This window comes from Tympanuchus pallidicinctus, unplaced genomic scaffold, assembly GCF_026119805.1.
Source record: "Tympanuchus pallidicinctus isolate F22 unplaced genomic scaffold, pur_lepc_1.0 scaffold2, whole genome shotgun sequence".
NCBI lineage: Eukaryota > Metazoa > Chordata > Aves > Galliformes > Phasianidae > Tympanuchus > Tympanuchus pallidicinctus.
The window spans coordinates 20,609,925-20,628,150 of record NW_026294721.1 but is presented as its reverse complement, the minus strand read 5'-3'; the positions used below and the strand labels follow the sequence as shown (position 1 = coordinate 20,628,150).

General features: G+C 41.5%; 1 protein-coding gene across 9 annotated transcripts in view; it reads right to left on the bottom strand.

Moving 5' to 3' along the window:
* TBC1D1 (TBC1 domain family member 1) overlaps positions 1 to 18,224 on the bottom strand; it is a 94,445-nt gene extending 76,221 nt beyond the window's left edge. For 4 of the 9 annotated variants that reach the window (XM_052683331.1, XM_052683334.1, XM_052683329.1 and 1 more), the window contains exons 1-2: positions 17,681 to 17,875; positions 10,544 to 11,062 (exon numbers count right to left, since the gene is read on the bottom strand). In XM_052683331.1, coding sequence (XP_052539291.1) covers positions 10,544 to 10,963 — 420 coding nt within the window. In that variant the 5' untranslated portion in view covers positions 10,964 to 11,062; positions 17,681 to 17,875. Of the gene's footprint in view, positions 1 to 10,543; positions 11,063 to 17,138; positions 17,159 to 17,680; positions 17,877 to 18,205 lie in introns of those variants that run through there. The other 5 variants (XM_052683325.1, XM_052683330.1, XM_052683328.1 and 2 more) reach the window with 4 other exon arrangements.
* Between the last annotated feature and the right edge of the window lie 2 nt (positions 18,225 to 18,226).

Sequence of the window (18,226 nt, the reverse complement as noted above, 5' to 3'; positions counted from 1 at the left end):
TCAACTTAAGCCATAACGAACCTGCAAACTTGTGACAAGCAGGGAAAAAAGTAATCCAGTCTGGGAACGTCTCTCTTTTAAGAACAATGAAGTTTTTTTCCTGCAATTACAGAACATTTCCCAAGGTCTGACTACATAAAAAAAAAATACTGGTAGAAATGGTGTACAAAAATGCCATGCAATGACAGCAACACTGCACAGTGCCCTTCAGGAAAAAAAACAAAAAACAACAAAAACCTGCTGCCTCTCCTAAATCCCAGTCTCACTTTGGAAATCAAAGCTCTTTACTCGGCGCTGCTGTGATATTCTGAACTATGCATGAAGCTGGGAAAACAAAAAGCATCTCAAGTCCTTGGTCAGAATAAAGAGGACCTGACTTCTCGGCATAACTTATAACAGACCCGTGCATGTCAGAGCAGGTTTTGAACAGTGCAGAGAAGCAACAGCACTGAATGGAATTCTGCTCATAAGACTTCAGTGTATTACTGCTTCCTAGACATATGTCATAATTCCATTTGATTTGAAATCAAAGGAGAGAACCCTATTTTTCAACTAGTGATGCTGAACTGACTGTGCTAATCATCCCAAAAGTGCTAAAATGCATTGTAGAGGTTTTCTTTTTAATTGGTTTTGAAAGTGGTTCTATCAAAAATTTCTCAAAAGGAATTAACCCAGGAACTGGACGTCAAGTACCTACATGCTCAGCTTCCGTACTGCAAGTATTTCTGTCATACTTAATGGAATTTGCCTGACATTAAAGCACATGTAATTTCAGCATCAAAGATTCAGAGATAAGACTCACCTATGGTTTGCTTTAATCTCTCAAAGAAACACCTCTATTTTACTTAGCCACATTTTGAGACATACAACATACCTCCAGATATTAGTGGAAAGCTAATACCAATTATTTTCTGCGTTTCTACTGTTTGTGGCCTACAGAGATCTCAGATTAGCCCGGGAACGGATTACATCTTATTCTCTCTTACTATGAAAGTCCAGTACAGTATGATGGTAAGTACAACATACAAGGAAGAAAACAATTCAGCAAGTTACTCTACATTATGATTACAAATAATAACATCTTAAAGCATATCCTGCTCATTGTGTATGTGTGAAACTGGGTTGTTTGTTTGTTTCCTAGATATGGTTGAAAGAAGAGGCTTGGAGACAAAAGCATTCGATCAGTTATACAGAAGGATCCAACTCAGCCTAACGCAAGAGTCAGCAGTGAGGCTGTTTTTATGGCCAGCAATGCATCTCAATCACTGTCACTGGGAAAAGTGGGGGGAGGGTGGGAAAGGAAAAGCAAGCATCTATCAGTAGTTTCATACAAAACACAAACCAAGTATAAACTGGCATTATCCACTCAATCCTTGTATCAGATCGTCAGCACTCAACCTTTGGGGCAGACACACATATCCATTTAAGCCTGTATTTGTCCAGCCACACAAATCATTCTTTAGGAAAATATTTCCCACAGCCCTTCCCATAACTTGACGTCTGTAGAGAGGGTAAAATAACAGAAATATAGAACAACTGTGTCTATACCAGGCAAGGGAAAACACTGATTTTAAGATAGCAATTTGTTACTGTTATTCACTTTGACATATAATGGGATGGGAGACTCTGCTGCTAAAATAAATACAGCAGTTATATATGTCTCCTCTGCGTTGTTTTCTGCTCCACTACAGTCAGAGCCCTCATCTGATGACCCCGAGGGCACAGCATAATAAATGTCAGCTTCATGCAGACAAAACTCTAAATTGAAAATCTGATTGCATGCAAAAATAAGCAGCTACTTTAAAGAGGTGATTTGCTTAGTATTATTATTTATTAATTGACATCTTTGTATTTTAATACATGTGTTTTAATTTGCCCATTAAGGCCATTACAGAATCTGAAAAAAAAAAACTGAGCATGTTGAAATATGTATCAGTAAACTAAAACCCTATTTTTTTTTTGAAAAAAGTTTTCATTTCTAGTAATCTCTGACACAGAACCCTGTTCCACAACCTAATTCATGCAGAAGATCTTGAGTCCATCTAGATAGATCTCACTGACCTACATGACAGATATTGCCTTTGTTTTCTCATATATGTAAAAAAGCACTTCCCTACATGTTTAAAGATCTTACCTTTCAATATGGAGTGAAATTACATTGTCCTCCATGTGTTACTGTACTACATGCCATGAAAATTAACAAGGAATTAAACAAGACTGACTCTTTATGCAAAACGTTCTTTGCCAAAGCAGTTCTGGTTTCCCCTCTAAAACATACTTTCTGCCTTTAGACTGCACAATCACTGCACAATGTACCACAAAATTAATTTCTAAACACTACAACTGTATGTGAAGCTCCTCATGATCATTAACTAATTAGATGAAAAATTAAAAACTGTATTTTGATTACAGACTTTCTGACTTGCATTTGGCAATCAGTAAGGCAGCATTCTTACCAATATCCTCTATTCTTGAAATAATTTTAATAAGCCACTGCAACAGGTAACTACAGGCAATACAATGGAGTTACTGACGTGAATCAAATAGTATTTCCTGAACTCTTAATTCCGTACATGCAACCCAGGTTTCAAGATTCATCCTTACTTTGTTTCAGGCACAGCTTGTACTACAAGTATTTACCCAGAGCTTTTTGCTGGCTGCCACCTAGCTTTAAGCTGTAGGTTTGCACTACTTGCTTACTTGGTGCGTGTTGCATCCAACACCTTCATGGAAGGCAGACTTTGTACAGGACAGCAAGGAGAGCTGTATATTTCACTGTTACTATTTTGTTATCGTTAGCACTTGTGAAGCTGGAGAATCTAACACTAAGTGCTGGAGTAATGCATAGATACTCACAGCTTGAAGTCTTATATGGTTCTTTGACAACTGTATGAATTTTAAAAACATCAAATTTTCAAATCATCTTTTACAGTAAGTTTACTTCAAGGTTTTCAAGCAAATTTGAATACTGCAGCATCACCGTGACTCTTACAAAGTTTTGGAAGTTGGTCACAGAAAGTTAACTAATTTCTTGGTAACGGTATTTCTCAAGCAAAGTAGTAAAAATATATTCCAGCTGACAAAAATATAATAAATCAAATACAGGAGAAATACCACAAAGCTTGTCCTAGAATGAAGTGACAAAATTGATGAAGTTATCACAAACACCTCAAAGTACTGTTGAAACCCTTTTGGCTGCTAAGGCACACTGCTGACTCACGTTCATCTTACCATCAACCAGAACCTCCAATCCCATTCCAGAGTGCTGCTTTCCAGCCTCTCATCCTCCAGGCTGTACATATAGCCAGGGTTGCTTCAGGTGCAGAGTCTAGCACGTACCCTTGTTAAGTTTCATGCAGTGGGTGATCCCTCTGCAAGGCTCCTCTACCCCTGAGGGAGTCAATATCTCCTCCCAGTTTAGTGTCATCCACAAACTTAGTATACCTTCAAGTTCTGTATGTGAGTCATTGATGACCACTTGAAAGAGAACTGGCCTTAGAATAGAACCCTGCAGAACCCCATTAGTGACCAGCCACAAGCCTAATGCAAATCCATTTACTATAAACATTTTTGCTCAACCTGTCAGCCAACTGCTCACCCACCACATTACGTTTTTGTTACCAGCATGCAGATTGTACCCATGCTCTGGAGTGTGGGCTGTATCCTTCCAGAGCAAGGCTACTCCAACTCTAGGCTCACTGGGCTGATGCACAGTGACTTCCTCCCACTCAGTGCCAGCAGAACAAACCAAATGTCAAGAGCTTTTATTCTTTGAGAGCCAAGGACCTCTCTATTACCTGTACAGAGGCTAGATAAGGCTGCAAGCCTTCCTGTGCACCTCCACCCTCCTCATCCCTCTTTGAGATCGCAATAGAAAGTAACAACATTGCTTTGGGCTGCAGAACTCAATCCTTCAGAGTACTTTTTGATGCTGCACTGAATTTCCACCACCTCCTAGGGAAAGTACCAGGAAAAAAATACCCCAGATCACTTTATGTTCTCACTTTAGTTTCTAAATTCATATCAACTTGAAACTTAATAAAATATGTAAGGTGATCTAACAAGGTACAGTGGGCTGGTTTGGAGCAGAGAGAGACGTGGTGTTGCACTAGCTCAATACTGTCCTACAAATTGAAATAAATAGGGTATGTAGGACTTGGCCTACAAATTAGAAGACTGACTTCAAATTCTAAATGCTATCGCAATTTCTGTTAATCCTAGTTACATGTCTTCCACTTACTGGCACTGTGGATCTGGCCCATTAACAAGAAAGACAGAGAATAGCCTTCTGCCCAACCTCAAGCAGAAGAAACCAGGGCCTCAGTGCCCAGGAGTGAACAAGCTCAGTCTCCTTCTTCCTGCACAAATGCTCTAATCACTGGTTACGTGGCTGCTTTGTGCTCAGTGTCCTCATGTCGGTCACGAGAGACGTAGGAGCCTGCCAAGCAGACATACAGCTAGTGCTGAACCACAGTCTTTCCAAGTCAGAATTTGTTCTAGGAATTCCCACTAACAGAATAACCAGGAACTCGCACTGATGATAAACTTAAGTGTAAATGAAAGCTCATACATGGGTTACAAATACCGCACTTCTGTAGCCCCAGTTTCTCTGTATCCCATTTGTCATTGTGTAAAACAGAGACAACAGTTCTCCTTCAAGTTACTTGGAAGTTTCTGAAGAAAACTCCACTGCAAACCTCAAGGACATTTGGATATTATGACTCGTAACAGGAGGAATGGTGAGTAGTGAGAAGCCATCACAAGTCTGTTACTTATTTACTTAGCTTTGGTTCCACTGTTCCATATCTGCTATAATTTCCAACAGAAAAAATGATGGAACAGTAAATAATTTCAGCTAAAAGAGAGCAGAAGACAGAACAAGTGACAAACATACTTCCAACACATTTGAGAACGTGATCTGATACAGAATTATACATTGCCTAAATTACATGAAGAGTTTTTAGAAGTAATTCTGTAGCAGAAACTTTTGCATGATTTAGCAGATTGAGGAATTTGCAGTAAATAGAGCAAACCGTTTGATTAATTTCATCTTTCTTGCTGGGACATTAACTCTGACTTTAAGTCAGGAAATGGCAACAGTATTACACAAATGACTTGTTCCACATGGCAATCAGAAGAGGAGACTGAGGGAAATCATACAGTATGGGAGTTAGAAGTAGGTGATCTTTAAGGACTCTTCCATCCCAAGCCATTCTGTGATTCTGTTTTGTAGAAAACACTGGTGAAGGTAGTGACATTTGTAGCTCAGCTGAACTCTCCTAAGTCTCTCCAGATTCTGCTGAGGCATCATAAAGGTTTGGGATATTGCTGTCTGGGACAGGGTCACTCGCTGTCAAAGACCCTGAAAGCAGAGTGTTTACAGACAAATCCTCCGAACAGACCCCAGGCACTGAGTTGGCTTTTTTGGCCCCGGTCACAGTTACGCTCTTGGCTCAGGTTAAGTGTAAAGCCTGCTTGCTTTGTGAGAGCAGCCAGAGCATAGCTGGCTGCTGCATTACATATGATACTCTATTAAGATTTACAGAGCTAAACTTTGACCCACTTTATATACCAGCCTATATACGTGCACAGGTATGTATTTCATTCTTCATTTGTTCTGCTGTTTTTTCCCCCTTTCCACATGCATTTCTCCAGTTATCAAATGCAGAGATGGAGGGAGACTTCCTTAGCATTTTGCAATTATGAAGGTTACATCAGAAAACAAAAAAGAAAAAGAAATAAAGGATAAAAAGGATAAAGAGAAGTACCTGTAAATAAGAGGGTGAAAACAGACATGAAGCTCTGAGCTGCCCTGAAGTAAGGCTAGTTACTCGGTTTTATTTCAGTGGCTCTTAATGCTTTTTTGCAAGAAAAGAACCTAATTTTAATCTCTGTAGATTCATTAAACAGTAATAAATAAAATACCTCCTCCCTTACAGTTATCTTGCCTAAATTAATTTAAGAAAGGGAAATGGTCCTATTAAAAATGAGATACTTAGTGAGGTCCTATCTTTGAGACTAATGCAAAAACAAGTTGCATAAGAATCCTAAGCTAAGCCTCACAACAACTGGTTTGGAGTTCACAGAGCCTTTGCAATTCCTTTTATAGATGAATAATGTGAAGTTCACTCACAACTTCAGCTCCATGCAGCCTCACAGAAAGCTAAGTCTTGATTATCCAAAACCAGCTTCTCCAGAACATAATCAGCTCACAAACAACATGTAACAAAGCACACTGCATTCCAGGTAATACAACCTAATCTACTTAAGCACATAAGCTACTGTAACTCACAGAAGTAGGTGAAGGTTGTTTAAGAAGTAGTAGCTATTAAAGCAATTGGTACATACACACAAACACAAAAAGAATCTCTGACAAAAGTGGAGATTACTGTTGCAACCAAGTAGCTCAAAAGCAGGACAAGGGTTGCATTTTAACAAGCACAGTGGTATAAGGAGACGGAGCTCATCTCTGCAACAGGATAGATGTGGTACAAGAAAAATCCACACAAATGGTGCCAGCAAATTTTAGAGCAGGCTTTGGGCTCTAGTGGGATCCCTCATCTGCTGCACCCACTCAGGCACCGTCACCCTCATGGCAGCACTCCTGCAGATGACAGAAGCTGATCCTGAGCCAAAAGTTCTCCTTTGTTTTATGACACTGCAAAATGAAGATTTAGAAGAAGCAAGCAGACACACATATCTTACGCATCCGTGATCTTAAGTCACAAGCAGAATTTCTCTATATGATGGAATAGTTTTACCCAGTGCTCTCCAACTATAGCATTAACAGTTCTGGTAAACACAAGAATATATTACAGGCTGTTATGGCAACTTGCATGCTGACTGTAGAAAGAGCGAGGGAGAATGGAGCTTAACCTTTTCAAAAATCTGAAACAGATGTTTTACATATCTTCGTTCTCTAGTTATCAATCATTGATATCTTACAGAAATGCTCCTCTTTACAAGACATGAGGCTGAAGTTTCTAGACTTTCCCTCTAAGCCTCTAGTTCATAATGCAGAGAGAAACAAGGACATGGAGTTCTTGGAGCAGGTCCAGAGGAGGGCCACTGTGATGATCAGAGGGCTGGAGCACCTCTCCTATGAGGGAGGAAAGGTTGAGAGAATTGGGCTTGTTAAGCTTGGAAAAGAATGTGTTGGGAGAGACCTCACTGCAGCCTGCCAGTACTTGAAGGGAGCATATAAACAGGAGGGAGAATGGTTGTTTATGAGGGTGGATATTGATAGCACAAGGGGGAATGGTTTTAACTGAGACAGGAGAGATTTGGGTTAAATATCAGGAGAAAGTTTTTCACTCAGAGGGTGGTGACACACTGAAACAGGTTGCCCAAGGAGGTTGTGGGTGTTGTTGTGTTCAACAACAATGCATTCTTATGATTAAGGTACTATTCTACAAGCATGTATTTGCTGGAGAAGTAGTTTTTCTTCAGCTTCTATCACCATTATTCAACACAGCATGCATAATCCCCACCTATGACCTATTCATAGCCTTCACAAGTTCCCCATAGGCAATACAATTGATTCCAGCTCTATTCCTGAGCACCTGCAAAGCATATGCATTAACACTTTAGCCCTATCATCAGGCAGAAATTACTTAATCATGAAGCCCCACCGAATCTTCACAAGATGAGGGTAAAAATGTTAAAAAAAAAAAAAAAGCAAAGAAACAACAACCCCCCTCCCCCCCCAAAAAAAAAAACTCCCCAAAAAACAAAAAACAAACAAGCACAAAACCAACCCACACAAAGAAACGCTTTCTGAAACTATACAAGGAAGAGTCCAGATCCCATAAACATAGATCAGCTTAGAAAGGGGAACTCTAATTCATAAAAGCAGCTCTCTGGAGGCAGTAAAACCCTTCCTTTTAGTACTGTGTGGAATGATCCCTATATGCATATGCTTGTGCATAAGCAAAGTGCCAAGAAACAGTTTGTTGGGAACAAGTCTTCCCTTTTCACTGCTGTATCTGCCCAGAAAGTGAGCTGTATAATGCCATGATGATGAAATGGAAACAATTATAAAGAATCCTATAGTGAAGACAAATTATCCAATAGGGCACTGCCTACTCTCTCACTTCTCAAGAGAAATAGCACGAAGAATTTCTAGCAAGGAACCCTGACTTTAAGCACTAATTACCTGCCTACCAATGTCTTTTCTAAAGAGAATGGCATGTAGGTAGTGGAGCAATGACTCTGACAGCACTGCATTCATATCCAGGAAAATCATTACATATGGTCCCACAGCTCCAGCAATTCTGGATTCTAGAAATATATTACTCAGCAAAAAATAATCTCCCACTAACAAAATGTTTTCCTATTATATAGTAAGATAATCTCTCACTAATTAAGTATGTATTCCACCTCAATATGCACATACAAAATAACACAACTACAGGCCATCTGCAATGCCCATGCTGAACGGGCAACCATTCCTAGTTTTCTGCACATAATATCACCTTCAGAGGAATTTCTCTGTTTGAATAAAGTTCAAGTTTCTAGTCCTCCTCTTCAAAGACCTTCACTGCTTAATCTTTTACTCAACTGTGTTCATTTTCATCTTCCTAGTCCACTTCTCCTATATACATCCTTCTGCTCTCTTATATTCAACTTAGCCTGATGTGTGGATATACTCAGAACTTATTTGCAAGGCATACCTACTTCAAATCCAGTCTGCACATACAATGTAGCCCTACTACAAAGAGCTGTAGTTTTTGTAGTTCACAGTTTTATAAGGAGTATCCTGTTCATTTGTAGAAACAGATGGAGTGTGATTATCAGAAAAGTTCAGATGTTCAGTATCACTGGATAAGAAATTATTATCAGCACACAAATTCTGTGACCAAACTTATTTGGCCTACTGCTTTAGCTCTGTAGAAGAAAGTATATATATTCAACATTTTTATTCACCCTGGACTCCAAGAAGAATATGACCGTGACAATGCTGACTAAGTCTGTAAGATTGTTTTTAGTCTTCAGAGGGAATGTTAAGAGAGCTCAGGAGCAAGGCTGCCAGCATAGGAGTCTGCTGAGTCACACAGGCTGCAAAGGTCCAGTTTCTAAAATTTCTTTCTTCTGAAACAAAACATGAGCTCAGCAACATAGTGCTAAAGTCCTCAACTCACATTTAACAGTTCCCTCAATTTGCAGCACATGCATACAGTACACTATTGCTCTTTCAAGCTGGTTACCTGCTAAACAGCTAACATCAGCTCACACCTCTTCATAAATGCATAAACATCAATATACACACACACACATATATTTGGTATTCTACATTCTAACTTGACATGGCTTCTCAGTTGAATGATTATGATTTATGACATACTTTCCTTCTAATTCACTGGAACTGTTTGTTTTTTTCTAGAGGGATTTAACTAAAGCTCTTTCCATATGTTTTGACCTCTAAGCTTGAGACATGTACTTGGAACTGTGCAACGTTTTGCTCTTTGACAGGTTGGCACTACATGCAGTATAGTTCACATAACTCCTCCGAGGTTTGTCAGCAGGACACCTCTGATGCAAGCATGTAGCAGGATGCTGTTTTTCAACATAAGCACTGGTTTATCCTTAAGAGGTAAAGGACATGTCACTAATTTGCATGCAGTAGATCAACCTATCACAATAGCCTTGTGTTATTAATTCAGAGAGTTACTATCTCACATTACTCTCAAACAGCAACAGCAGCAATCATCTGTTTTTAACGCTGCAACCTATTCAGCAAGGAATCGATCAACTTGCATGCAGACTGAGGCAAGTTTCACCCACAGCATGAGACTCACACACAACTCCCACCATGCAGAGTGCAGCAGCAAGCCCATGTTTCAGACCTGCAGCACTGTGCAGTGACCTCTCTACTGTTTTATGACACAACATGGATGATAGAGCTGGGGAAGAGGCTTCTACAATGTCCTGCAGTTTAAGGTATGCTATGCATTGGGCTGTGGCCCATTCCTTACATCTTCAGGAAAGGAAATGCCTCTTTCCTAGCCACATAGGTCTCATTTTATGAAAAGAGAAACTTGAGAGGTCTGACCATAAGATGAGATAAAGTTCACAATGGCTGAAGGGTGAAACTCTAGCCTCAATGACATCAGCAGAAAAAGTCTCACTGACACAGAGGCCAAGATTTCAGCACATATCCCAAGGTAGAGTGTCTTCTAAGCCAACAAAATTCAGGTTCTTATCCTGTAAATTTACACACCTTTCACTTCACATACGAAGCAGTTCTAATTCAGCAGAACCATTAACATCAAATAAAGTGAAGTATATCTGTGAGTTTTAGAGAGATAAAGTCTTTAATTATAAACACAACCTAAAGGTCTTACAGTATGATGGGAAGTTTCAAACAGTACAAAAGCAAATCTATTCTACAAGTAGTGTCAACTCCTCTTCCACATCTACATTTTTTCTATAAAGCCCTTGATAATACAACAAGAACCAATTCTTAAATGTGATTCTGAATGTAACTTGATTTGGCATGTTTGGTGTTGTTGTTTTGTTTTTTTTTTTTTCTTTTTTTACTTACTTTTGTTTGATCATCAGCTTTGAATACATAGCAGATACTTTGCTGATTTTCTGCTCCATCTTTTATCAGGCAAGCAATGTAGCTTGGATCATGGCTGTTGTGAATCAGTTTGTGGACATGCTGTGGCTTGTATTCAAACAGATCAGAACAAATCAAAGGATCCCACTGCTGGATTTTCCCCGTGTCTGGTTCACATCGCAAACTCGATGGTGAAACATAAAGCCGGATTTGGCTGATGCCAAGTTCTTCTTTGGAAGACTTCGTACTACTGAGAGCCCGGATCTCTGCCACAATCCAAGGCAGCATGGACGTAGTGGTTAGGGAATGCACAGGCAGGGAACCGACAAGCTGAAGGGTGAAGCTTGCTGAGAAATCGTTAGGAGCTTGATATTTCTTAGCTTTGAATGTTATTGGCTCCATTTTACAATCCTTTAGGTAACCACGATTAATTCACCAGGATGTCGGTTCCACGGAATGGCAATATTTGGATGGTTCCTTTAAGTTAGGAGCAGCAGAAATCTGAAAGGAAAAGAGAAAGTTATGTTGGTGCTGCAACCCTATTAAAAACTAAACCATTAGTAACAGAAATATTTAATAGATTAACACCAGAAGAGACACACCAATCATTCACCATGACCTACACGGCACACTTTCCGTACCCTGGACTTTACAGTTTCAGGTCTAACAAACACAATAGTACTCAATATATTGCTTGGAAAAACATCAGTCCTGATTTAAAAGTTGTTCTTGTAACTCCTGCTAAATTATCTAACAAGTAACTAAACTCAAGAATGCACCTTCTCTCTAGCCTGTTTCTGCTTCATGGGCAGGCTGACATGGATCACATCAGCCTATTTCAATCCTATTATCACAGAAAGAACTCAGATTACATTATAACCTTCACAGCATTTGAAGTCAATGTTTGCTGAGACACTTTCACATTCAAAAGTATTAAAATAAAAGGTTATTTTTCTTGTTCACAGGTGTATGAGTTTGAATTTGACTCCTTACATGGAGTTGTTCACTTGAGTACAGTTTGCCAAGTGGTCATGAACTGGGACAAAACAGACCTTTTTCTTTAATTAACACCACAAAAATCATCTGAAAAGCCTAACAGCACTCAACTGACCCATTACAGATAAACCCAGCACGGACAAGCAACAATCCTTACGAGATCCCACTGAAACAACAACAACAAAAAACAAACACACCACACAACCAGAAGAAGATTCACAATTCATGACTGCATTTTAAGGGCTTGTTGGCTGGCCAGAAATACTTAATGTCTGCCACATTGCTTTTGTATCATTTTCGTTTCTTAAAATATCAAGCAGAAGCAAGTTACACATAACCCTGTTATAACCCAGTTACACTCAGCAAGTATGAATATTACACACTGATCATTTCAGCAGCAAAATTCAGTGATAGCATTTATCTACCAATGCAGTTCTACAAAATACAGTCCATGAAAACACACTGCTTGGCATCTGTTGTATCACAGTGTTTTAACTCTTCATTAATTGAATATGGTTTCAGCTGTTGTGTTATTCTGTGTGAGACTGATGAGAAGCCGACAGGCCTATAATTGCCTACATCTAAATACCATGACACGAGCTTACCCTCAGCCCAAGAAAGACCTATTAAAAACAACACAAGCAGTTCCATGAACTCCTGACAAAATACCTCATCATTATATTTGAACAAGTATTAATAAATGGCATCTGTTTACTGTGGCAATATTTTCGGTCTCCATTCATCTACAAAGATAATCAAAAATAGCAACATTTTTCTCATTAGTTTTCATTCAACTTGGCTCTTTATTTGTCCTTGCAAAAATGTTTTATTTTCAACAGTGTGAAACACTCACAAAAACTCAGTTTGAAAACAAAACAAGTTTTAGGATTTAAAAATAAATAAATTGAAGATAATTTCAAGATAAGAATTCATTTTCAACTAAGTGTATACTTTATAATGTAACTAGCTTGCAAATATCCAAATGTGATAAAATGGTTCTGCAGTAACTGGCAAACTGTAAAACCAAGAGACCTGCAGCAAAGCCCCACATGTTTGGGTAGTTTTACTTCTTCGGAACTTTTGCATCTTCTGTCAGATGAACTGTGTGACAGCACCAGCAGTCACAAGGATGCCAAATTCAGCAGGAAGACCCAACTGTGCCAGTACTTAAAGACAGTGTTTGTAGCAAACATCATTAGTAGCATTCTAAACACGTTGACTAGTTCTTTAAAGAAAGGTTTCTTAAAAGCCTCGGGGAGGGTGGGTGCATGTGTGGTTATTGTTTGACAAGCGAGCAAACAACCATCTTCCATAAGATGACTATAAATGCATTGCACAGGACAGCTGCTTCAATAATCATTTTTACACCTTATCTGTGTAATAACTAAATACAGTTATTGCTATAGTTTTGCATGCCAAGAATCAAAGAAACTTCACTTCCTCTTTGACACTCTATTACAAATGCATTCTCCTTAACTGTAACAAGGAAATACAGTTCAGCAGCTTGCAAGGAAGACTGGCTTCGTTCATGACTATAAGCATGTGTAATCCAGAACACATGAAAATTGAGTTGACAGATTTTTAGCATTCTCATTATTTAGTGACATACATAATAATCTGAGGTTAGCAAAGCCAAAGTATGCTCCATTCTCACTTGAAAACAGGAGCAGCAAACTGCTGAACAAATGATGACCCATCAACCACATCCTACTTGTAACTACATTTCTCAATGCAATTAATTGCAAAAAAAAAAAAAAAAAAAAAAAGCTATGCACTTAAAAATACAAAGTCATTTGTAGTCAACTTAATTTGAGTCAACTTTTCAAGGAAGAATAATTTCTTTGGAGTACTACCATGCTTTTTTATCCAGACTTATGAGGCACTGCAGCTTCAAATAGGAGTAAAGATCACAACATAATACATCATTTTGAGTGCCAACCATAAGGACTGAACATGTTTTCTTTTTCTTTTTAAAAAAGTCAATATTCTGTCATACTTAAGTAAACACTGTATTGTTGGAAAGTATTTAAGATAAATGCAAAGCTTCCCAGTATTCATCTCTTCTTAAAGAAAATAAACATCTTGCAAAGTTGACAACATAAATACTTCATCCTTTGCATTTGTTATTTTTAAAGAAAAATAATTCATACTAAAATCAAAACAATTAGCTGGATGTTAGAAGGCTGTATTTTCTAACACTGAGAAGCTAGAAGTGCAGCTTCTCAGAGGTCAAATTCAGGATCAAGAGTTCTCTACACCTAACCCAAAGCCTTCTATATGTTAATTTTCTGCATATGCCACCTGCTTTTCCCAGTCATTTCCTCCTACTCACATCTAGATCTTAACTTACATGCCAGTCCCACCAAGAAAATCATACCAATTGCACATTAGCTTCTGTACCATCCTTTCAATTTACAGCAAGGACTAGGTAGTAACTCGAGTATTTGTGTACATTCTTAACTTAGACCTACAGTTTTGTTCACCTTAGCAGGCCTATTGCTAGCCAAAAAACAAAGCACACATCATGAGCGAAGAGTGCATTGGGCCAGTCTCTGCCCTTGGCTCTGCTACTTATCACTGCAGCAATTTCATCCTCCTCTGGCTGCTATCACCCAGCTCATCCCTTCCAAAACTTGGCTCTGCAGGTGCCTTCACTACCTGTACCAGTAAAGACGACTCACATAGATCACATTTTCCTCTCCAGCATTTGAGTGATTAACTCACAAACAGCTTCTTCAAGGCTTATTTCACCACCCACTTTCCTGCAGCTGGAAGAGCTCTGCAAGGCTCTGCATCCCTGCAGCTCTCCTCCCAGTGCTTGCTGGAATGGTTCCTCTTGCTTCTCTCTATCACCATCTCTTGAAGCTCAGCACCTCTTCTGCCCCTTGCACTTATTGCTGAGAAGCACATGGCATCAGCTTGATTCGTATTTCCCAGCCAACTCTCAGAAGTCTTAATAGTTTCCAAACTGTACTTTAACGTTGTCAGTACTGAACCTGCTTTGGTACAGCTGTAGGTGCTCCATCAGCATGAAATCCGATCAGGCAAAGTGTAGCACAAAATAGTGAGTACTGGATGGCCTCCACATTTGTTGGAAGTGTTTATCATCCAGACCCTTTAATTGTAATATCTCTGAACAAGAGACATTGACATTGCAGTACATTAATAGAAACAAAAGCAGTAAAATAATGAAACATTTTAGATATTGCATGTTGGACCTGGTAGCTTGTGGTAGCAATGGTAATGGGAGGATGGTTGGACCAGATGATCTTTCCAACCTTGTGATTCTGATTTTATGATCTAGAATTGCCTGCCTCAGCAGTAATTTTAGACTGTCACAAGTCAGGTATCACTGAATTCTTCTCTAACAAACCCTGCAAAGCCGTGCTAGTGAATCAAACCACACCACACAAACTAGAAGCCACTAGACTTATCCACTAACAGAAAAGATACACATGGGGACATAGATGCGCTCTGTGTCCTCAGCTTTTCCCTTGATGCTATCAACCCAACTGCTTCTCACAAGCAAGAAGCAGGCTCAGACAGCATGTGACACAGTGCTGATAGGCCTGTACTAGAAAACCTGACACAGTGCTTAAAAAAAAACAAAACACAACACAATATATGTGTTTGAGCAGCTTTGAGACGTAGTCAGGCTACTACAGAAAACAAGGCAAAAAGGGCACAGAGACAGTCCTAAACCAAGAAGACACACACAAATCAAGAAAAGCAGTAACTGCTACAGTGGTGAGGAGTTATCCTTCATCCCTTGTTTCTTCTGGACTAGAATAAATTCAATACAATGACACAGCCAGAAGTTTTAGACTCTCAGCGCACACATAACTGCTGATCAAAGCCATCCTTTGCTTTCCACCACCTTCCTCTCTCTCCCCCCTAGGGGCATCTGGAGTACCAGGACCCACAGCAGCACCAATGAGTCACAAGGCACGTTAGGCAAGGCAGCAGGCAGTACATCTGCACACCAGTGATTAAATGAGGAGTGTGGTCTGTGAGCTGCTGAGCTGCAAGACCCAGCTTCCCCAACTTCAGGGTTCATCCAAGAGACAATAGTGCAGTTACTACACACCAAGTTGCTGACAGCATTGCTTCTTTCCATGAGTCTATTTCCTTTTTCCCCTTGAAGAAGCTAAGAAGCACTTCCAACTACAGAGCAAGGTCTTGTGAAGAACAGCTGATCTGAAAGAACATGGATTAGTTCAGCTCTTCCCTGCACAGCATTAGAACTGAACATGACCGATAAATGGAGCCAAAGGCACTGGTACTGCCTGCACTTCACCACTGATTATTTTAGCAGAAATATCATCCTAGTTGGGGATTATGAGGAGCCCTGGCCTGCAGCCAGAACACTGGAAAGCAAGCCAGAGCAAAATACCACTCTTCTCCCTCCGTCTGATCCCTGACCGAGATTTACATTGGCTTCCCTCACACTGACAGATTTCCCTATCCTCCTAGCAGGAAAGGCAGGAAAATACAAATGAAAATATATGCTGGTACATCTTGATACGGTCACTGCTAAGAAGAGATCCTTCTCTGGTTTCATCAACGTGCACAAAAAGAAACTGTTCTCCAGTGTCACAGTGCAGCATCCCTTAAATTGCATGGTGGGGCAGCTAGCTGCAGGCCTCATCATCTTCCAGCTCCAGACAATTCTCCTGAGCAGCCTTACTTCACTGGAAGAAACAGGCCAGATAGCATACCACAAGTTGCTCCCCATTTTCAAACAGCTCTCATTTAAACCACACTGGCACTTGGAATCATAAAATACTCTTCTTTCACACGGTTATTTTACCTGATAGCCCCTTCCTTTCTGCTGCTTCCTTCTGGAATTACGTGCAGTGGGCAACAAGTACAAACCCAGAAGTCAATCTGCCTCAGAAGTTACTGGCAATTTCCATTCTTTTTTCACATAAACATGCATTAAGTTCTGACTTCTTTACAAGTCCTTTCAACTCCTTTAGCATATTTGGTTAAGGCCATAAGTAACGTTTTACCATATATACTGAAAAAATCAATTGGCTTTGTGGTAAACATTGCATCCGAGATACCTGCCTATACAGCCAGCAGTTATTTTACTTCCCAAATGGGTTATATATATCTAAGTAGATAAATAATAAAGAAAGAGGCAAGCAAAATAAAAAATACTCCTGATAATAAGCATACAAGCTTGTAATTAAGTATCAAACGCAGACATGAGTTTTCTGTTCCTTCCCTTCACATGTATTGCTAATAACAACACATAGAAATAGCATTCTGATGACTGAGATCAGAACTGGGATACTCCTGAGCCAGCCTTGCACTGACCCAAATGAGGCACCAGGTGCTCCTACCCTTACAGTGCAACGAAGGAACCTGTTAACGGAGCTTGCTAGCTCCCACACATCCTCAGTGCCATTCCACTTTGTCCGATTGCACACCCACGCCAAAAACACCCGCATCCAACTTGTCAGCTAACCAAAGTGCAAAGTGAGAAAAGTGCCAACTCGTCTCATTCTTTCTGTCCCGCATTCCTTCCAACCCGGCACTTTTCTCACCTGCAAACATCTCTATTTTCACGTGTTACCTCTGACTTTCAGGAAGGTGAAGGCCCGACCCGTCGAGCGGCTGAAAGGTGCACGCCTAAGCGCTGACCTCGGGCTCAGCCCCGCCCGGCCCCGCAGTGCCGCCGACCCCGCGCAGCGCAGCGCAGCACACGCGTTCTCCTCACTCCGCGCTATAAATAACCGCTTCTCAGTTCCCTCCTGAGCACGCTTTTCATGAGCTCGTTCCCTCGTTAATGTAAAACGCGAATTTAAAGGGCCGGAGAAGCAGCGTGGGGATGTGGGGGGGTTGTAGAAGCGAAACTCCCGTTCTCTTGCGGAGGGAAAGTCTAGCTGTGCGGCGCGGGACGGCAACGCGATTCAGCCCGCAGCGCGGCACGCTCCCCGGGCGGGATGCACGGCCGCCTCAGCTCCTCCACTTCCTCAGAGCTGAGAGCCGCTCTTCCTCCTCCCGCCCTCGCTAGCAGCGGCCCGGCTCAGCCCAACGCCGCTCATCCACCGCCCCGCGTCCCGTCCAGTCCCGCAGCGGGCCCCGCCGCCCCTCGCCGCCCCTCGCCGCCCTTACCGGCGCCGCGCTCGCTGCGAGAAGTCCCCGCCGAGCAGCTCGGCCCGCCCGCTCCCGCCGAAGGGGGAGAGAGAAAGAGAGAGAGGAGGCGAAGGGTCGGGAGCCGCTAACGGGCTCGGGGCGGCGGGCAGAGCGTCCGCCCGTACCTGCGGCGGGCCAGGCCGTGCCTCGCGCCCCGCGGCTGCCGCTCGCCGCCTCCTTCCGCAGTGGGATCGGCGGTAAAAATAGCAACAGGCGGCGAGGGCGGAGAGCGACGGGAGCGCGGCCCGGCCCCCGCCGTGACAGGAGGGCACCCGCGGCGCCACAGCGGGCAGCTCCGCGGGAGCGTTGCTTCTGTGGCGCTTCTCCGCCCGCGTGCCACAGCGGAGAAAACGCGAATCCGTCGCGGCGCCGTGACAAGCGCGGGTGGGTGCGGAGCTCACAGAAGTTAACTCCGGAGTTATTTTTAAAGAATATTTCCTCAGCAAGCCGAGCCCGGCCCCGCGCCCACAGCTCGGCGGGCCTGGGCAGCCTCCGCCGCCTCACCTCGTCCGTTCCCGCAGTGCC